The sequence below is a fragment of the Callithrix jacchus genome, chromosome 8 (genome assembly GCF_049354715.1).
Source record: "Callithrix jacchus isolate 240 chromosome 8, calJac240_pri, whole genome shotgun sequence".
In the NCBI taxonomy this organism is placed as follows: domain Eukaryota; kingdom Metazoa; phylum Chordata; class Mammalia; order Primates; family Cebidae; genus Callithrix; species Callithrix jacchus.
The window spans coordinates 138,602,258-138,624,668 of record NC_133509.1 but is presented as its reverse complement, the minus strand read 5'-3'; the positions used below and the strand labels follow the sequence as shown (position 1 = coordinate 138,624,668).

Sequence of the window (22,411 nt, the reverse complement as noted above, 5' to 3'; positions counted from 1 at the left end):
TTTGTATGTCATCTTTGGTGAGGTATCTGTTAAGATCATTGGCCCATTTTTAAAATTAGGTTGTTTTTGCCAAGTGCTATAGCTCACACCTGAATCCCAGCACGTTGGGTGGCTGAGGTGGGTGGACCATTTGAAGTTAGGAGTTTGAGACCAGCCTGGCCATCATGGTGAAACCCTATCTCTGCTAATGCTACAAAAATTAGCCAGGCCTGATGGTGGGCACCCATGCTACTTAGGAGGCTGAGGCACGAGAATCACTTGAACCCAGGAGGCAGAGGTTGCAGTGAGCTGAGCTTGTGCCACTGTGCTCCACATTGGGCAACAGAGTGAAACGGTCTCAAAAACACAGACACAAACATTAATTTGTTTTATTATTACTGAGTTTTAAGAGTTCTTTGTGTATTTAAGATACAAGTCCTTTATGTATGTACGTATTTAGAGACGGGGTTTCACTTTGATGCCAGGCTGGAGTGCACTGGCACAATCATAGCTCACTGCAGTCTCACCCTCCTGGGCTCAAGCAGTCCTCCTAAGTAGCTGGGACTACAGGCTTGTACTACCATGCCTGGCTAATTTTTTTCTTTTTTCCTGTAGAGATGGATTTCACTGTGTTGTCCAGGCTGTTGTCAAACTCTTGGGTTCAAGTGATCCATCAACCTTGGCCTTCCAAAGTGCTGGGATTACAGGCACGAGCCACCTCGTCCAGCCGAGTCCTTTATCAAATATGTGTTTTGAAGAGATTTTATCCAAGTCTGTGGCTTGTCTTTTCATTCCGTTAATACTGTTATATATTGTTGTGTTGTAGTTCATTAAAAAACAAAACTGGTCCTGAGGCACTCATTGATTTTACAGCCCACTGATAGGTCAAGTCTGTGGTCTGAAATTCAGTGTCTGTTCTGCTTCCACAATATTCACGTGATCAGCATTAGTAAAGCAACCATTATTTCAAGCAGTAATTTTCTTTGTCTTTTTTGAGGAGTCTTGTCTTTTTCCCAGGCTGGAATACAGTGGCATAATCTCAGCTCACTGCAACCTCTGCCTCCCGAGTTCAAGTTATTCTCCTGCCTCAGCCTCCTGAGTAGCTGGAATTACAGGCATGCACCGCCACACCTGGCTAATTTTTTTTATTTTTAGTAGCGATGGGGTTTCACCATGTTGGTGAGGCTGGTCTCAAATTCCTGACCTCCAGTGATCCACCTGCCTTGGCCTCCCAAAGTGCTGGGATTACAGGCACGAGCCACTGCACCCAGCCTCAAGCAGTAATTTTCTTTTCTTTTCTTTTGAGATGGAGTCTTGCTCTGTCACCCAGGCTGGAGTGCAGTTTCAAGATCTTGGCTCACTGCAACCTCTGCCTCCTGGGTTCAAGCGATTTTCCTGCCTCAGCCTCCTGAGTAGCTGGGACCTCAGGGGTGCATCACCATGCTCTGGTAACTTTTGTATTTTTAGTAGAGACGGGGTTTTGCCATGTTGTCCACACTGGTCTTGAACTCCTGACCTTGTGATCCTCCTTCCTCGGCCTCCCAAAGTGCTGGGATTATAGTCATGAGCCACCACCCAGCCTCAAGCAGCACTTTTCAACATTGATGAACAGTGGTGTCAGAATTGATACTGTTCTTTTTTTTTGAGATGGAGTCTCTGTCACCAGGCTAGAGTGCAGTGGTATGATCTCAGCTCACTACAACCTCCGCCTCCCGGGTTCAGGTGATTCTCCTGCCTCAGCCTCCCGAGTAGCTGGGACTACAGCTGTGTGCCACCACACGCAGCTAATTTTTGTGTGCTTAATAGAGACAGGGTTTCACCATTTTGACCAGGATGGTCTCTGTCTCTTGATCTCATGATCTATCCACTTCAACCTCCCAGAGTGCTAGGATTACAGGTATGGGGCACCGTGCCCAGCCAATACTATTCTTTATTCTAGAGTATTTTAAATTTTTATTTATTATTATTATCATTATCATTATTATTGTGATGGAGTCTTGCTCTGTCACCCAGGCTGGAGTGCAATGGCACAATCTTGACTCACCGCAACCTCTGCCTCTTGGGTTCAAGTGATTCTCCTGCCTCAGCCTTCCAAATAGCCGGGATTACAGACATGTGCCACCATGCCTGGCTAATTTTTGTATTTTTGGTAGAGACATGGTTTCACCACGTTGGCCAGGCTGGTCTCAAACTCCTGACCCTGTGATCCACCTGCCTCAGCCTCCCAATTACAGGCAAGAGCTACCATGCTTGGCCTTTTTAAAATTGTAGAGCTTCACTTTGTTACCCAGGCTGAAATCCAATGGTGTGATCATAGCTCACTGTAGCCTTGATCTCCTGGGCTCAAGTGATCCTCCCTGCCTCAGCCCTCCAAAATAGCTGGGACTACTGGCATATACCACGATGCCTGGTTAATTTTTTTTTGTGCTTTTTGTAGAGAGAGGGTTTTGACATGTTGCCCAGGCTGATCTCAAACTCCTGAGCTCAGGCAGCCTGCCCACCTCAACTTCCCAAAGTGCTGGAATATAGACATGAGCCACCACACCCAGCCTATTTTAGAGTGTTCTTTAACTTTTAGTGGATAGAATAAATTTGGTCTGCCGTGTCACCTCTACATCCTCTAGTCATGACACATCTTGGCATTATGAAAAGCTGTATAAATGTTTCATTTCTACAAGGTTTAAGACAGGTTCCCTCAAAATGCATTATGGTTTTAAATACTGAAGGGACTATACTAAGTAAATAATGTAAATAGAACCCAGGCGTACTGTATAATGTAATTTAAAATGTGAAATTATTAAAGCAAGTAAAACAGTGATTAGAACTAAACAGAATTGATGTGGTTATTGAGAATCTATTGTAGTAGATGCTACTCAGATATTTAAATACACCTAGGCCAGGCATGATGGCTCATGCCTGTAATCTCAGCACTTTGGAATGCCGAGGCCAGAGGATAATTGAGCCCAGGAGTTAGAGACCAGCCTGGGCAACATAGCAAGACCTCATCTCTATGAAAAATAAAAATAAAAAAATAACAGTGGTGCGTTTTTGTTTTTTTTTTTTTTGTTTTTTTTTTTCAGTCCCAGCTACTTGAGAGGCTGAGGCAGGGGAGGATCACTTGAGTCTAGGAATTCGAGGCTGTAATGAGCTAGGATTGGCGCTGCTGCACTGCAGCCTGGGCAGCAGAGCAAGATCCTATCTCTAAGAAAAACAAAAAATTTTTTAAAATGTGTATATATCTAGCTTCACCTTTTTAAGAGGGTTAAATATGTACTTCTACAGATTTCTCATTTATTTAGAAAAAATTTTTCATTGCTCTAAAGTTAATTTTATGTTTTTTTCCAAAATAATACAGGTTCTGATTATGGAAATTGAACTTAATATACTCTTACTAAACTATACCTTTATTTTCCTGGGAGTTCATTCAGGGGAAGGAGTGGTGCTGAACTCACCCCGTTACGCTGCAGTGCCACCTTGTGGAAAGAAGAAAGGCTTTACCTCAAGCTTGTCCAGCCCATGGCCTGGGGGCTGCAGGAGTCCCAGGACGGCTTTGAATGCAGCCCAACACAAATTAGTAAACTTTCTTAAAACATTATGAGATTTTTTTTCCTTGCTCATCAGCTGTCGTTAGTATATTTTGTGTGTGACCCAAGACAATTCTTCCAGTGTGGCCCAGGGAAGCCCAAATATTAGACATCCTTTCTTTAGAGCAAGGGACATCCATCGTATCTCTAGGTTTGAGTGAAATCTGCCAAATACCGCATACTTATGTTCAGGGCTCCTGACTTGCACACCAACTTTTTTTTTTTTTTTTTTGAGATGGAGTCTCATTCTGATGCCCAGGTTGGCATGCAGTGGCATGATCTGGGGTCACTGCAGCCTCTGCCTCCTGGGTTCAAGGGATTCTGCTGTCTCAGCCTCCAAGTGCTGGGATTATAGGCATGGGCCACCACGCCCAGCTAATCTTTTTTGTATATTTAGTAGAGATGAGGTTTAACCATGTTGGCCAGGCTGGTCTCAAACGCCTGACCTTAAACAATCCTCCCATCTTGGTCTCCCAAAGTGCTGGGATTACAGGTGTAAGCCACTGTACTCGGCCTCACACTAACATTTTTTTAAGAATATTTTTCTTCTCTTTGATGTGGACTTATTCAGTGATGAGAGGGTAAAATATTGGCTGTTTTCCTACAGAGACCTTGAAGATGAGAAAAGAGGCAAACACCTACCTGTCATGATTCAAGAAACCTACTATAAAAAACCATTTTGTGTGTAATTGGGGGAGTTAAAATTGAGTGCGTCTTATAGTGCCAGGTACTGCTTCAGGCACTACTGACACAGCAGTTAATTAACTGAAACTCTGTTCTCAAGAAGCTTATGCGTTCTAGTGACAGAGGATAAACAAATATAGAACATAGATCAGGTGTTGAGTGCTGAGCAGAAGAAAATGAAGCGGGGAAGGAGGACAGAGTGATGGAATAGTGCTATTTTAGATAGATGGGTTAGGAAAAGCTTCCTTGCTAAGGTGCCATTCGAGCAGAGGCCTAAAAGAAGAGTGTAATATACATGTCAGTAGCTGAGTGAGTGGTCTAGGCAGAGAATAACAAGTGCAGAGCCCCCGAGGCAGGAGTTGGCTTGCCCTGTTGTGGGAGGAAGAAGGGCTGAAGAGTGTGGTAAGCATGAGATCAGAGTGGTATGCATGTGTGTGTTGCAGGTCTTGCAGGGCCTCGGACCGTAGTTAGGACTTTGAAATTTATTCTCGGAGAGGAAGCCACAGGGAGGTTTTGAATGAAGTGATGTATCTGAAGGGAGAGAGTGGAAACAGAGATCAATGAGGTTGCTCTTGCAGACGTCCTTTCTGAGAGGTGGTGGTGGTGGCTCGGGCTTGGGTAGTAGCCAGAGACTAGTTGTCAGATTCTGGGTACGGTGTTGACAGTCTTGCTAATGGTTGTTTGTGGAGTATGAGAGAGAAGGGAGTTGAGCCAACCCTTTATTTTATGCTCCTTTCTCTGTGTGGATGGCAGCAACTACCAGGTGTGTGCTTTTCAGTCTTTGAGAGGCTGATTCAGGAAAGTGGGATGAAGCATTTAAGGTGATGGCTTAGACTTAGTTTTCCTTATAACTCTAATGTTTCTGAGATTTTAAGTTGGTGAACTGAGTTGCAGTCAGGGCCAGAAGGGACCTTAACATCAGTTCTCGTATTGGGGTTCGTGGCCCACTGGAAAACTAAAGGGGTCTTCCTGGTGTTCATCCACCCCCACCCCAAACTAATCCTTTCTGTGGCTTTTATGAGCTATTTACTCATAACCTACCAAGTGAGTAACTGCAAATTACTAAAATTTGATGCGGCTTTTATTACCTTATTTCTCTTCAGTTATTTTTTGTTATCCCTGAGCTCCTTTTCCACTAGAAAGTAGAAGTAGATGGTATAGGTGAGCGGGGGATCTAAACTTAACTGAATGGTTCAGCCAGAAAAGTCTGAGAGCCATTTTCTTGCAAATAAGTAATTGATATTATCTACTGAGTTCCCGCCCAGAAACCAACTCCCCGAGATAGACCAGGGAGCAGCTTCCCAGCCAGTTTCAGCAGTCAGTGGTGTAGCTAAGGACAGAACTTGAGTTTCTTATTCTAGGGTTTTTTGTACCATATAAGTCAAGTTTCTTATTTCCTTTTCTAGAAGTTTTATATATCCTACTTTTAAAAAACAGCTTCATTGTGCTATAATTTATGTGCCATACAGCTTACCTATTTTAAGTGAGCATTCAGTGATCTTTAGTAAATTTACATAGTTGTACAACCATTACCACGTTCTAATTTCAGAACATTTCTGTCATCCGAAAACAAAGTTTGTGCCTATTTGCAGTCATTCCTTATTTGCATCCGCTGTCCTAAGCAACCACACATCTTTCTCTAGGGATTTGACTTCCATGGGTATTTCACATAAATGAAATCATGTAACATTGTAGTCTTTGTGTCTGGCCTCTTTCACTTAGTATTTTCAAAGTTGTCAGTGTGTAGCATGTGTCAATACTTTGTTACTTTTACTGCTGAATAATATTCCATTGTATGCTATTCTATATTTTATTTATCCATTAGTTGATGGACATTTTGGTTTTTTCTTTTTTTTTTGGGACTGCATCTCGCTTTGTCACTCAAGCTGGAGTGCAGTGGTGTGATCACAGTTCATTGCAGCTTTGACCTTCTGAGCTCAAGCAGTTCCCCCACCTAGGCCTCCTGAGTAGCTGGGGCTATAGGCATGTGCACCATGCCTGACTACTTTTTAAATTTTTTGTAGAGGCAGGGTTTTGTCATGTTGTCCAGGCTGGTTCTAAACTCCTGAGCTAAAGCGATCTGTGGCCTCCCAAAGTGCTGAGACTACAGGCATGAGCCACCGTTCCTGGTCTTGTTTATTCTTTTTGGCTACTGTGGACAATACAGCTATGAACATTTGCATGCAAGACTTTGTGTGGACATACATTTTTATTTCTCCTGGTTAGGTACCTAGGAGTGGAATTGCTGGGCCATATGGTAAATCTGTGTTTAAAATTTTTTAGGCTAGGCATGGTGGCTCACGCTTGTAATCCCAGCAGATTGGGAGGCTGAGGTGGGTAGATCACCTGAGCTCGTGAGTTTGAGACTAGCCTGGCCAACATGGTGAAACCCCGTCTGTACTGAAAATACAAAAATTAGCTGGATATGGTGGCATGCGCCTATAATCTCAGCTACTAGGGAGGCTGAGGCAAGAGAATCACTTAAACCTGGGAGGTGGAGGTTGCAGTGAGCTGAGATTTGAGCCACTGTACTCCAGCCTGGGCAACAGAGAGACTCTGTCTCAAAAAAAAAAAAAAAAAAAAAGGAGTTAAAACTGCTGAACTGTTATGCAAAATAGCTGTACCATTTTATATTTTCACCACCGATATATGAAGGTTTCAGTTGTTTTTTTTTTTTGCCCTGGAAAATTAATTAATTCAAGAGAAGGTTTCAGTTTCTCCACATCCTTGTCAATGCTTGTGATTGTCTATCTCTTTGATTATAAGATAATCCCTGTTTAGAATTTTTTTTTCCCTTAGAGACCGATCTCACTCTGTCACCCAGGCTGCAGTGTAGGGTGCGATCATAGCTCACTGCGGCATTGAGCTCCTGGGCTCATGTGATCTTCCACCTCAGTGCCCCCACTAGGTGGGACTACAGACACATACCACCATGCCAAGCTAGTTGTTTATTATTAGTTTTTTGAAGAGATGGGGTCTCACTATGTTGCCCAGGCTGTAATGTTGCAATAATAGCTCACTGCAGCATTGAACTACCAGGCTCACATGATCCTCCACCTCAGTGTCCCTAGTAGATGGGACTGCAGACACATACCACCATGCCCAGCTAGTTGTTTGTTTATTATTTTTCTTTTGTAGAGATGGGGTCTCACTATGTTGCCCAGGTTGGTCTCAAACTCCTGGGCCTAAGTGATCCTCCTGCCTCAGCCTCCCAAAGTGCTGAGATTACAGGCTTGAGCCACCACGCCCAGCTAGTTTCTGTTTTTTACTGGCTTATAACATCCTTACTTTGTGTTTTGCTTTGGTTTCCTTGGACTGCCAAGAAAATAGTTAAAATAACAAGTTTATAAAAATGTTAAAATATCTGTGTGGATTACTTAAATGAATGATTACTTGATTTCAGTTGATTTTCTTAGCTCGGATGGTCCTGAAAGCAAGGTTAAGATGACCTCTTAAGTGACTTGATATGGTTGTCAGTTTTCTGCCTGCCCCCCTCCTGCATTTCTTGAGCACCACTGTGTGTCTAAGCACTGGCCTGGAGAACACAGATCTTGGCCTTATGGTCTCTTCTGGCTTTTTTCATTCAACTTTTTTGAATGAAAAAAAAATGGTGCAAGTTAAGACACACTTAGATGAACTCAAGACCAGGTAATGAATCAGATACTGTTCCAGCAGAGGATGTAGTCCGGAAAACTGTTGACAATTGAAGAAAGTTGTACTCTAAATAGCCACAGTCTGTCACAGCAGGGAAGAAGAGCAGGCTGCATCTGAGGTTGGGTCAAGATGCAGGCAGTGGTGTCTTGTCTTTCTCAGGTCAGGTCGGGATGGGTAGAGAGTGCTGTCAGTGAGCAGAAAGGAGCAGGGTTTGTTGTGTGATTCAGGGCAGGGAAACAGTTTGAGGAAAGGCATAGGTAGTGGTCATCACAGGCTGTATCGTTACAGCACACAATTACAGATCTTTGTTTTCCTAACTGTAGCTAACGAAATCTTTTATTTCTAACATACTAATCCTTTACGAAGGATAAACATTAACTTGTTTTCTTTTTTCCTTTAGTTTCCTTAATCCTACTGAATTTCATCTGTTTTGTACATAGGATTAAAGAAATAAAAACAACGCTACTTATTAAGTTGTGCCATCAATTGTGAGATATACTGTGATTTCAAAGATGTTATTTTTGCTTGTTTGTTTCTCATCCAGTGTTCTGAATGTTATTAAAATATAAACAAAAAGTGCACCAAGGATCAGTACATTTGTGTTGGGGCGACTTTAGTTATTTTTAAGCTAAAGAAATCTTGCTAGAATAACAGCAGTCACATGGCTTTTCAGCTTCAATTTTAGGGAAATACGTACCATCCAGGTCAATACCAGCTTAATTTCTCTAGAAAGCTTTAAAATCTGCCATTAACATAATGAAATTAGCTTTGAATAATAGAGATTAGGGAAAATGAATTTTGCTAAAATCAGGAAAGACAGAGTTATTAAGGGCGATAAAATGGTGTAAGAAATTGAAATAATGTTTAGTGACGTCTGGGTAAGTTATCTGGATGTTCTTCTCTTTTAACAGTAAGTGTTCAGATTTACAGTCTGCCACATGCCTCCCCCTCCCTCGTCACGTTGAACTCACGAGCTGAAGAGTCTTGGTAATTCAGAAAGTACCGCAGAATAGTGCCGAACCATCCTTCATTCTGACAACGCGTTCATAAAGAATTCTCCTTTTCAGAGCGAGTGAGCATAAGCTGTGCCTCTGAGTACCAAAGGGTGCTGCTTTACATGTGCTGTATTTGTATGCCTCTGCCTTCTAGAGGCAGTGATTGTGCAAATGTTTTGCTAGCTCAGAGAGTTGAGAAAAACCCTGGGATGCCTTAGTAGGTGGAAGGGTAAGGGACAGGAACAAAAACAGATTCTGAAGAACCGAGTGAAACGGGGCATTCTGCTTGTTACTACTGAACTGTAGGAATAGCATTTAAAGGAAGTTGTTAAAAAAATTTTGTTTTTACCCATTTGAAACTTCAATTTGTAAAGCATGATTTGGGAAAGCATATTTTTAGATCTTTAAGAGCATAGAAGTCACATTGGAAAATACCATTACAACTGTAGAATAAATATGTCTAAGAATAAAAATACGTTCCAGTTGGTTTGATGTTCGTTCTGGATCTAGTAATTACCTATTTTATTCCAAATTCTGTAGCTTCCGGGCTACTTCCTTCAGCATACAAAGCCCCCAATTTTATAAATTCTTATGGGTTAGTGAGCAGAGCTAACTGTTACTTAATTAAAAAAAAAAAAAAAATTACTGTAGGCCGGGCGCGGTGCGGTGACTCAAGCCTGTAATCCCAGCACTTTGGGAGGCCGAGGCGGGTGGATCACGAGGTCAAGAGATCGAGACCATCCCGGTCAACATGGTGAAACCCCATCTCTACTAAAAATACAAAAATTAGCTGGGCATGGTGGCGCGTGCCTGTAATCCCAGCTACTCAGGAGGCTGAGGCAGGAGAATTGCCTGAACCCAGGAGGCGGAGGTTGCGGTGAGCCGAGATCGTGCCATTGCACTCCAGCCTGGGTAACGAGCAAAACTCTTGTCTCAAAAAAAAAAATTTACTGTAAAATAGAAAGGCGTTAATGGAAGAGGGATGATGCTTGTTTATTAAACAGACTGGATGTATCTTACTTCGAGTGTGTGTGTGTGTGTGTGTGTGTGTGTGTATATATATATTTTCTCAATTTAGGGCATGGTGGGGGTTCTGTATTTTGTGTGTCATTCATGGAGTCCACCAGGTTTTAGTGTGCCTCCCCAACGTCAGGTCCTGACTCAGCAACAGGAAATTAAAGACTCAACAGTGAAGTGCTGGGAAGAGTGCAGAGTCTACGAGGGGAGGGAGTCATTGAGGTAATGCAGTAGAGATCTTTGTGAAGACCAGGTTGCAAAGGAAGGAGCATGTGGCCTCCCTGGTGAGCAGAGGCAGTAAAGGGATGTTTTGCAGCGATGGTGGTTAGGAGCTGAGTTTTGAAGGGTGAATAGGAATTTATAAGCAAGCAGGAAAGGTACTTGGGCAGAGGGACATCTGCCAGGGAGAACTCTATTGGAGTTGATGGAGGGAGGTTTAGTGCTCAGAGAGACTTAGAACCTGGAAGGCTAGGAGTGTGTAGTTTATCTTGTTTTCTCAGAGTATATTTTATAGAAATCCAAGCCTCTTGAGATTCTCTGGAGGGGGGGGCAAAAAGGAATATACATGGTTATTACAACATTAGACTCTAAGAAGTGCTCAGATAAGAAAGCTATCTCCTGCTTATCTACCAGAGAAGGTGTTTTAGGAAGAGCTGCTGTTGGGCAGTGAGGAGCTCTTAAATATTTTAAGCAAGGGAATAACTTTACTTGACCTACATTTAGAAAATGAAATAGTAACAGTGAGGAGTTATAGTTGGTGGTGATTGGTATGCTTCTGCCTTCTAGAAGGAAACCAGTTGAAAACTGTTATCAATTTTGGTTACATAAAATCTGATCATAGATGTAGAGATGCTTAATTTCAGAATGTAGGAATGTAGGATACTTCTAAGAAAAATCTTTTTTGAGACAGAATCTTGCTGTGTTGCCCAGGCTGGAGTGCACATATCTCGGCTCATTGCAACCTTTGCCCCCTCCCCAGGGTTCAGGTGATTCTCATGCCTCAGCCTCCTGAGTAGCTGGGACTACAGGTGCAGACCACCACGCCTGGCTAATTTTTTGTATTTTTTAGTAGAGACAGGGTTTCGTCATGTTGTCCAGACTGGTCTCAAACTCCTGATCGCAACTGGTCCACCCACCTCGGCTTCTCAGAGTGCTGAGATTACAGGTGTAAGCCACTGCGCCTGGCTGAAAAAAAAGATACCTTAACAACAAACTAAAATTATATACTTAGTGGAATGCAGAGATTTTAAAGTCTCACTCTGTTGCCCAGGCTAGAGTGCAGTGGTGTGATCGTAGCTCACTGCAGCTTCAGACTTGGGGGGCGGATCAAGTGATCCTCCCACCTCAGCCTCCAGCTGATACCATGGTCATGAGCCACCATTCCCGGCCTGTTTCTTGACCTTTTAGCAAAGATTAGACAGAAATGTTTTATAATACTTTTTGATTAAAGAAAATCTTTGTTTTAAATTTTACTTTATTTTTTTTTTTTAGACAAATCTCATCCTGTCACTGGAGTACAGTGGTGAAATCTTGGCTCACTGCAACCTCATGCCTCCCAGGTGCAAGCGATCCTCCTGCCTCAGCCTTCCAAGTAGCTGGGACTACAGTCACATGCCACCACACCTCACTAAGTTTTGTTTTGTTTTGTTTTAGCAGAGTCGGGGTTTTGCCATGCTGGCCAGGCTGGTCTTGAATTCCTGACCTCAGGTGATTCACATACCTTGGCCTCCCAAAGTGCTGGGATTGTAGATGGGAGCCACCACGCCCGGCCTAAATTTTACTTTAGGTGTGTTTTTTTTTTCTTTTTTTTTTTTGAGATGGAGTTTCCCTCTGTCACGCAGGCTGGAGTATAATGGTGTGATCTTGGCTAACGGCAACCTCCACTCCCAGGTTCAAGTGGTTCTCCTGCCTCAACCTCCCAGGAGTGTGCCACCATGCCTGGCTAATTTTATATTTTTAGTAAAGATGGGGTTTCTCCATGTTGGTCAGGCTGGTCTCGACTGCCCAACCTCAGGTGATCCGCCTACCTTGGCCTCCCAAAGTGCTGGGATTACAGGCGTGAGCCACCTCGCCTGGCCAGGTGTATTGTTTTTAAAGTATCTCTTTCATTGTTCCACCTAGGCAAGGGAAGCAAGAATAAAATTTTCCTTTTAATATGATGTCTTAAGATGCTAGATCAAAGTGTTAGTATTTTTTGAAACTAAAAAAAAAAAAAAGGCTGGGCACGGTGGCTCATGCCTATAATCCCAGTACTTTGGGAGGTCAAAGGGGGAGGATTGCTTGAACCCAGGAGTTTGAGACCAGCCTGGGCAGCATGATGATACCCTGTCTCTACAAAAAATACAAAAATTAGCTGGATATAGTGACACATGCCTGTAGTCCCAGCTACTTGGGAGGCTGAGGCAGGAGGATCGCTTGAGCCTAGGAGGCAGAAGTTGCAGTGAGCCAAGATCTCACCACTGCATTCCAGCCTGGATGACAAAATGAAACCCTGTCTCCAAAAAGTAAAATAAAATAAGGCCAGATAATTTTTATCTTTTCAATTACACTATAAGGTATTTTTCTGTTTAAGGATCATTTATTTTTCTTTTACTGTGATGTATTAGTACACTTCCCTGGCCAGTTTCTTTTAAGGAATTGGATTTTTGGCCTTTTTGTTATCATTTTTTAGGAGTGCTTTATGTAGCCGGACGTGGTGGCTCATGCCTGTAATCCTAGCACTTTAGGAGGCCCAGGTGGGTGGATCATCTGAGATCAGGAGTTCAAAACCAGCCTGGCCATTATGGTGAAACCCCATCCTTAAAAAAAAAAAAGAAAGAAAAGAAAGGAGTGCTTTATGTATTGAGGAGATCAGCTATTTATTTGTAATACAAGTTGCAAATATTTTTCCCTGCTTTGTCCTTTTGCTTTATGAGTACTTGAATATCAGTCTTTAAAAATCGTGTCTGGTCTTTGAGTCCTAGTTAGAAACAACTTCTATAGTCCATGGTCATGAAAAGGGATTTGCTCTGCACTGTTTATGGTTTTAGGGTCTGTATCTGAGTACTTGATCTATTAGGAACTTGCGCTGCTGTACAACGTATGGTATGAAATCATTTTTTTCCAGTCGGACACATTTTGCTCAAACATCACTCACTGTACAGTCTTTTTCCCTCCTTGGTTTTTGAGATACCTCCCTCATCATTTGCCATTTTCTCATAGGTAATTGGGTCTATTTCTGGGACATGACTTTGCCCCATTGGTCTATATATGTACTGGTGCCATGTTCTTTTGAGGCTTTATAATGAGGCTTTATCAAGTGCTTTTTCTTTTCTAGAACTCTCCTCATTTGGAATTTTCTTGACTTGTCTTTTTCATCTTTCTACATGACTTTAGAATCAGCTTATCTATTATTATTTCCAGAAAATAATCCTGTAAGCATTTTTTTTTTGCGGGGGTGGAGGGATCACTTTGAATTTACAGATTAATCTCTTTATGATAAGGAATCTAAATCATAGCTTTAATCTTTTCTCTTACAGATGATATTAACCGTTTTCTTGAGCAACAATGAACAGATTTTAACAGAAGTTCCGGTAACACCAGAAACAACCTGTCGAGATGTTGTTGAATTTTGCAAGGAGCCTGGAGAAGGCAGCTGCCATTTAGCTGAAGTCTGGAGGGGAAGTGGTATGTATCAGGTTCTGTGAAGGTTGTTACATGGATTCAAATCACCATCTTTAGCTAAGCTTGTGATGGATTTGCTTTTTTTCTGATAAAGCTGGGGGAAAAAAGACAACTAAGTACATATAATTTAGTATTTATTAAATGGAAAAATTGCTTCTAGTTCTTAGTTATCTGTGGTAATAGAGTCGAGTAATTAAAATAAATGTAATTACATTGCACAGGGCTGGGTTTTACAAAATGCTTTTTTGTATCCTTTTTTTTTTTTTGAGGCGGCAGTCTCGCTCTGTCGCCAGGCTAGAGTGCAGTGGCGGAATCTTCGGCTCACTGCAACCTCTGCCTCCCAGGTTCAAGTGATTCTCTTGCCTCAGTCTCCTGAGTAGCCAGGACTATAGGCACATGCAACCACACCCAGCCAATTTTTGCATTTTTAGTAGAGACGGGTTTCACCATGTTGGCCAGGGTGGTCTCAATCTCCTGACCTCGTGATCCACCCTCCTCGGCTCCCAAAGTACTGGGATTACCCACCTTGCCCTGCCCCCGCTTTTTTTTTTTTTTTTTTGAGACAGGCTCTCACTCTCTCTCTCCCAGGCCAGAGTGATAGATGTTTGGGTTGTCTCTCTTTTTTTTTGTTGGCAGTATAAATAATGCTCCTATGACCTTTCATGTACAAGGCTTTTTGTTGTTGTTATTGTTGTTTTTGTTTGAGACGAGTCTTACTCTGTCACCAGGCTGGAGTGCAGTGGCAAAATCTTGGCTCACTGCAGCCTCTGCCTTCTGGGTTCAAGTGATTCCCCTGCCTTAGCCTCCCAAGTAGCTAGAACTACAGGCACACAACACCATGCCCAGCTAATTTTTTGTCTCTTAGTAGAGATGGAGTTTTACCATGTTGGCCAGGATGGTCTCAATTTTCTGACCTCGTGATCCACCCGCCTTGGCCTCCCAAAGTGCTGGGATTATAGGCATGCGCCATTGTGCCTGGCCCCTACAAGTTGTTTTTGGTTTTGTTTTTTTGTTCTCTGCGACAGAGTCTTGCTCTGTCCCCCAGAGTGGAGTGCAATGGCATGATCTTGGCTCACTGCAACCTCCACCTCCTGGGTTCAAAGGATTCTTGTTCCTCAACCTCCCAGGTAGCTGGGGCTACAGGCACACACCACCACACCTGGCTAATTTTTTTTTGTATTTTTAGTAGGTTTTGCCTTGTTGCCCCAGCTGGACTTAAACTCCTGAGCTCAGGCAGTCCACCCACCTTGGCCTCCAAAGTGCTAGGGTTCCAGGCATGAGCTACCATGGCTGGGCCTGTGCAAGTTTTTGTATGGACATATATTTTCATATCTCTTAGGTATAAACCTAGGAATTTCTGGGTTATATGGTAATTCTGTGTTTAACCTTTTCAAGAACCACCAGACTATTTCCTGATGCAGTTGCTTCATTTTACATTCCCTGCAGTAGTATATGATGTGGAGAATTTCTCCACATTCTCAGCAACACTTGATACTGTCTGCTTGATTTTAGCCATCCTAGTTGTTGTGAAGATATGTCTTACTGTGGTTTTGATTTGCATTTCCCTAATGACTAATGATGGTGAACATGTTTTCATGTGCATATATTGGCCATTTGCATATCTTCTTTGGAGAAATGTCTATTCAGTTCTTTTGCCCTTTTTTTTTTGAGACCAGGTATTGCTCTGTTGCCCAGGCTGGAGTACAGTGGCGCAATCCTGGCTCACTGCATCCTCCATTTTCTGGGCTTAAGCAGTGCTCCCATGTCAGCCTCCTGAGTAGCTGGGACTACAGGCCTGCACCACCATGCCCGGCTAATTTTTATGGAAACAGGCTTTTGCCATGTTGCCCAGGCTGGTCTGGAACTCCTGGGCTCAAGTGATCCACCTGCCTCAGTCTCCCAAAATGCTAGGATTACAGATGTGAATCACTGTGCCCCATTCCATTGCCCATTTAAAAAATGTGTTGTCTTTCTGTCACTGAATTGTAAAAGTTGTTTGTGTATTCTAGATACAAGTCCCCTTATTAGGTATATAAATTGCAGTTTTTTTTTTTTGCAAAGTTTTGTGCTTTTTAATGTTGTCTTTAGAATTCAGAGTAAAGAATTTTAAGGATACATGGAGAGAAACTTGACTTTGATAAACATTGGATTATTGCTAAATTAGGAATAAAAGGACAGGCCCTCAGTTGTTAGACTAATGACATCTGCAGGAAACAGGTAGTTAAGTAATTGTGATTAACTTTTTTTTCCTTGAGACAGAGTTTCCCTCTTGTTGCCCAGGCTAGAGTACAATGGAGTGATCTGGGTTCACTGCAATCTCCGCCTTCTGGGTTCAAGCAATTCTCCTGTCCCAGCCTCCCTAGTAGCTGGGATTACAGGCATGCACCACCATGCCCAGCTAATTTTTGTATTTTTAGTAGAGACAGAGTTTCTCCAGGTCAGTCAGACTTGTCTCGAACTCCTGACCTCAGGTGATCCGCCCTCCTTTGCCTCCCAAAGTGCTGGGATTAACGGTTTTAAGGGAAACAATGTTAGAACCTGATCATTCATTCCATTGTGTTTTTCTTTAGCCTCTTAGCACTTTTGTTCTCTAATTCCCCATCTGCTTTCCCATTGTAAGGGAATAACATTTTCCATAAGTATTATGCCCGCCCCCATGGTCTGTGTCCACTTGACAATGCTTATCTCCCTCATATGAGTCATTCAGTTGGTGCCGTCCTTGCCTCCAAGCCCATCCCAAATCATAACTCTCAGTTTTACCTCCCCAAGGATGAGGACTCCACCCCTGGTGCACAGAGTCACAGCACACCAGGTACATTTATCATGGCTTTTGTATATGTTCTTTCATTGTCTAGAACAATCCCTAGGAGCTTGGCTAACATCTCTTCTTTGCCTCTTGTCCCTTCCATGAATCTCAAAGGGTGTTAAGTGTCCCTCCCTCCCTGTGTGCTAATACTGTTGTAGTATTTATCAAAACATGATATAGGCTGGGAATGGTGGCTTGTGCCTGTAATCCTAGCACTTTGGAAGACCAGGGTGGGTAGATAATCACTTGAGGCCAGGAGTTCGAGACCAGTGTGGCCAGCATGGCAAAACCCCATTTCTACTAAAAGTACACAAATTAGCCAGGCATGGTGGCACACGCCTGTAGCCCCAGCTAGTTGGGAGGCAGGAGGATCGCTTGAACTCAGGAGACAGAGGCCGCAGTGAGCTGAGATTGTACCATGTATTCCAGCCTGGGCAACGGAGGAAGACTGTCTCAAAAAACCCAAAAACATCATCTAGCAGTAGTTTTTATCTCTGTCCTGTTGGACGAAAATTCCTGAAGGCGGGAACTTGTCTGTTCATCATTATATCCCAGTGCCCAGCCTCTAGTGCTCATAGCAGGCACTTAGTAAACACAGATTAGTACGTAAAACGGCCAGCAAAGCTGGATCTAGGAAGAAGAGAAGGTAACTTCCAGTGGATGCCAATCCAAGGGAGCGGGGAAGCACTGCAGCAGCCTTTCTGTCCTTTGACCTAGAGGATGTTTTTTAGGTGTCATAGAAGCCTCACATAAAAATTATTGCACCTGACTGGGCGCGGTGGCTCATATGTGTAATCCCAGCACTTTGGGAGTCTGAGATGGGTGGATCACGAGATCAGGGGTTTCAGAACAGCCTGACCAACATGGTGAAATCCCATCTCTGCTAAAAATATAAAAAATTAGCCGGGCGTGGTCATGGGCACCTGGAATCCCAGCTACTTGGGAGGCTGAGGCAGGAGAATCCTTTGAACTGGGAGGTGGAAGTTGCAGTGAGCCGAGATTGTGCCATTGCACTCCAGCCTGGGCAATAGGAGTAAAATTCTGTCTCCAAAAAAAAAAAAATTATTGCAACCATAACTACTGACAGTACGATCAGCATGTCATAGATAGACTCCTTCAAAAGTAATTGTCAGTGCTTTCCAGTAGAGCTATTTCACTGTGAATCTGCGCATTATTATTTTGCTAAGGATGCTGTAATAAAGTGCCACAGACTGGCACTTTGTTAATAACAATAATTAATGTTCTCACAGTGATGAGGCTAGAAGTCTGAGATGAAGGTGTCAGCAGCCTTGGTTTATTCTGAGGTCTCTCTTCTTACTTGCTGATGGTTGTCTTCTCTTCCCTGTGTCTTCCCTCCATGCCTGTCTGTGGATAAGCCGCCGCCTCTTGTAAGGACACTAGTCATATGGGATTAGGGGCCACCCACTTTGCTAATTTCATTTTAACCTACTGCCTCTTTAAAGATCCTATCTCCAAATACAGTAACATTTTGAGGTACTTGAGGTCAGGACTATAGCAGATTAATTTAGCGGGACACAGTTCAGCCTTTAACAGTCTGTGAATTTGGCCAGGTCACTGCTCTGTGTAGTTTCCTTCCCCACACGAGTGTCAGTTCTGATACCAGTCAGTAAGGTAGATAGAACCTTCCATTTTTATCTTTTGTTAAATTTTCTACTTGATTTTTTTAAACCTTATTAAAGTGCCTAAAAGTCTTATAAAAGATTTCCTTTATACAAGATGCTAATTTAGGTATATTTTATATTGTATGGTATGTATAGGGTAGTTGTATTAGTCCATTTTCATACTGCTATAGAGAACTGCCAGAAATGGAGTAATTCATAAAGGAAAAAAGTTTAATTTACTCACAGTTCTGCATGGTTGGGAGGCCTCAGGAAACTTATAATCATGGCAGATGAGGAAGGGCAAGCAAGGCACCTTCTTCACAAGGTGGCAGGAAGGAGAATTGTTGAGCGGAGGGGGAAGAGCCCCTTCTAAAACTTTAAAACCATCAGTTTTCATGAGAACTCACTCACTATCATGTGAAACTACCCCCACGATTCAGTTACCTTCACCTGATCTCACCCTTAACATGTGGGGATTATGGGGATTACAATTCAAGATGAGATTTGGGCGGGGACACAAAACCTAACCAGATCGATAGTGGTTTTTTTTTGTTTTTTTTTGTTTTTTTTTTTTTTTCATTTTTTTGAGACAGGGTCTTGCTCAGTTGCCCATGTTAGAGCTATTAGTGTGATCATAGCTCACTGCAGCCTCAAACTCCTGGGCTCAAGGGGATCCTTCCACTTCAGCCTCCCAAGTAGCTGGGACCACAGGCACACTGCACAGTGCCTGGACAACCCTTTTATTTATTTTTTGTAGATATGGGGTCTTGCCATATTGATCAGGTTGTGTGTTTTCTACTTTGAAACAAAAATATTGGCTAGACCAACCTAGCCAATATTGTGAAACCCTGTCTCTTCTAAAAATAGAAAAATTAGCTGAGCATGGTGGTGGGCGCCTGTAGTCCCAGCTACTTGGGAGGCTGAGGAGAATCGCTTGACCCCAGGTGGTGGAGGTTGCAGTGAGCTGAAATTGTGCCACTGCATTCCAGCCAAGACTGGTCAGCAACAGACCAAGACTCCGTCTCAAAAAAAATAAAAAAAAAAAAGGCTGAGTGCCATGGCTCACGTCCATAATCCTAGCACTTTAGGAGGCTGAGGTAGGCGGATCACAAGGGCAGGAGTTCGAGATCAGCCTGACCAACATGGTGAAACCCTGTCACTACTAAAAATACAAAAAAATTTAGCCAGGCTAAAATTACAGGTGTGGTGGCACATACCTGTAATTGCAGCTACTCAGGAGGCTGAGGCCAGAAAATAGCTTGAGCCTGGGAGGTGGAGGTTGCAGTGAGCCAAGATCTCGCCATTGCACTCCAGCCTGGGTGACAGAGGAAGACTCTGTCTCAAACAAAAAAAAATTATACATGAATAGAGGGCAACAATAAGTTTCTATTAAATAACTGGCTTTAGACAAAATGGATGTTAGTTTTTATTAAGTTATGTTCGGACTTGGTATATTTAAATATAGGCTGTAAATTGATTTTAATAAATGTAAAAGTTTATACACTGATTTTAATTAATGTAAAAAAATGAAAATTTATTGACAGTGTTGATTAGTAAAAAAATAAAGCTACTAAATGATAAGTCAAAGCAATATGAATAAAAATGTGGCCTAAGACACAATTTTATGCAAAACCAAGGAACATGATTTAGCTAAAAAATGGCCTTGCAGTTATAAAAGGCCAATATACATGCTTTTAAAAATATTTTATAGGCATATGTGTATATAAAAAATGTTGTTTTCAAAACTAAAAATATGGAATGAAATTTACTTCTTTAATGTTTAACTTGTGGTTGTTTACTTTATAAATACTTAGTTCTGATTTGAACTTGAGCTAAGCCCAAACAGATTTCATTTTCAACTAAGATGAGACCATTTCTGTCTTGCCTTTGATGTTTGTTAAATAAGACAAAACTAGAACCAGCATGATGTTGCATGCCTTTAGTCCCAGCTACAGCAGGCTGAGGCAGGAGGATCCCTTGAGCCCAGAAGTTCAGGGCTGCAGTGAGCTATGATCCTATCACTGTACATATCCTGGGTGGCAGAGTGAGACCCCATTTCTTAAAAAAAGAAAGAAAAACGTCAGCAGCATAATGCGAGTTATATTTCTACAAATGGCAAGATTGTGTTTATCAAATCTAGAACTTACTTAGGGATAGAACAGTCAGTTACAATCACATTCACCTTGAATGTGTGCTTAGATTGTAGCTTGCAGAGTTTTATCTCTTGTCTCCACATCAGGTTCTTGGGTTGTGCTGAAGATTTAGAGACAGTCTCTTACCCAGCCATAAACTTGTGTTGAGAGAAAGAAAATACTGTCTACATTTGTTCTGTGGTGTCCTGTGGTCAGGGGGTTTTCCAGAAGCCGTGGGACTTGCTGATGTTTTTCTTAACTTCTAAGCATAAGCAGCAATGGAAACATTTCAGGAATTCCTTTTTATTTCAAATTGAGATAATACTTACATAACATAAAAATCCTATTTTAAAGTATACAGTCCAGTGACTTTGTGTTAACGTTGTTAGACAACACTTACTAAAGCCTGTACCCACCCATTCTCCCTCCCGCAGTTCCTGGCAGCCACTGTACTACTTTCTGGCTTTATGTATTTGACTCTTCTAGGTACCTGATATAAGTGGAATTAGAATATGTGGCCTTTTTTGTCTGACTTTTTTTTCATGTAGAGTGTTTTCAAGGTTTATCCATATTGTCACAAGTATCAGTGCTTAATTAATTAATTAATTTATTGAGACAGAATCTCACTCTTGTTGCCCAGGCTGGTGTGCAGTGGCTTCACCTGTTGGGATCCCAGCACTCTGGGAGGCCAAGGCAAGTGGATCACTTGAGGTCAGGAGTTGGAGACCAGCGTAGCCAACATGGTGAAACTCCACCTCTACAAGAAACACACAAAAATTAGCCAGGCGTGATGGCATGCCTGTAATCCCAGCTACTCAGGAGGCTGAGGCAAAAGAATTGCTTGAAGCTGGAAAGTGGAAGTTGCAGAGCTGAGATCATTCCACTGTGCTCCAGCCTAAGGGACAGGCTGGAGCACAGTGGTGTGATAAAATAAAATAGGCCCAAGGGAGCTTGTTTACCCCGGTGGCCATGTGAGGGCACAATAACAAGGTACAAGAGGGTACCATCTAGAACACTGAAAACCCTAGCCAGACACTGCATCTGCTGCCACCTTGAATTTCGACTTCCCAGCCTAATAACCATGAGCAACAGATTTCTGGTGTTTATAAATTACCCAGTCTAAAGTATTTTGTTATGGCAGCCTGAACAGACTAAGACAGAGTCCAAACATCCAGCCACCTGATGGATAAACAAAATATATCATACAGTGGAATATTATTCAGCCAGAAAAAAGAATAAAGTGGCCGGGCACAGTGGCTCACACCTGTAATTTCAGCACTTTGGAAGGTCGAGGCAGGCAGATCACCTGAGGTCGGGAGTTCAAGACCAGCCTGGTCAACATGGCGAAACTCCATCTCTAATAAAAATATGAAAACTAGCCAGACACAGTGATTCACACCTATAATCCCAGCTGCTCGGGAGGCTGGGGCAGGAGAAACGCATGAACCCAGGAGGCAAAGGTTGCAGTGAGCCGAGATTGTGCCAGTGTACTCCAGCCTGGATGATAGAACGAGACTCTGTCTCCCTCCAAAAAAAAGAATTCCAAAAAAATTAAAACTAGGAAAATTACACAGTACAGTTCACTTCTAACCTAGCAATGTATATTTTTAAGTGTTCACAATAGTAGAGCTGGGGAGTCAGCTCATGAGGTATAAATATTCTCTAAGTAGAATAAAAAATTCCCTCCAGCATTCCTGTTTCAGAGCTAGAGCTTGTTTGTTCCTATAAATCTCATTAGCATGGAAAGAGTCGTTGGGGGAGATGTTTCTGGAGGGAGAAGCGAATGCCATCAGCCTGCCATCCTCTCCTTCCTGTGACACTTTTCTCACCAATAACCAAATCCTAATTGAGAATGAACTTTATCAAAGGAACATGGTCCTGTGCACAGGAGACCACTGTTGACATTGGTAACAGGGCTGCTTGGCCATTGTCTATGACTCTAAGCACTAATACCACATTTTGTATGAAGTTCAAAAATGCTAGTTTTTTTCAATTATAATATCTCATGATATTATAACTTAGTGATGCCTTATAGAACTCTAGGGTTCTGTAGACTCCCTGAGGAGAAACCCCCCCCTTTTTTTGGTTTGGTTTTTTGAGACAGGGTCTTGGTCTGTCATCCAGGCTTGAGTGCAGTGCCATTCATAGCTTACTGCGGCCTCGAACCCCTGAACTAAAGGGATCCTCTTACCTCAGCTTCCTGAGTAGCTGCGATTACAGATGTGCATTACTATGCCTGGCTAATGAGAAACCCTATTTTATAGACTAAGAATAT

General features: G+C 42.5%; 1 protein-coding gene and 1 non-coding gene across 12 annotated transcripts in view; both read left to right on the top strand.

The window, feature by feature from the left end:
• The window catches only part of PPP1R13B (protein phosphatase 1 regulatory subunit 13B), a 121,032-nt gene that overhangs the window by 35,690 nt on the left and 62,931 nt on the right, over nt 1-22,411 (top strand). For 10 of the 11 annotated variants that reach the window (XM_035261637.3, XM_035261635.3, XM_035261634.3 and 7 more), the window contains exon 2: nt 13,432-13,579. In XM_035261637.3, coding sequence (XP_035117528.2) covers nt 13,432-13,579 — 148 coding nt within the window. Of the gene's footprint in view, nt 1-13,263; nt 13,327-13,431; nt 13,580-22,411 lie in introns of those variants that run through there. The other variant, XM_078335816.1, reaches the window with a different exon arrangement.
• Nucleotides 13,599-13,673, top strand: LOC118145376 (small nucleolar RNA SNORD51). The gene has a single exon (XR_004730492.1). It is a non-coding gene; the product is annotated as a small nucleolar RNA SNORD51 (small nucleolar RNA).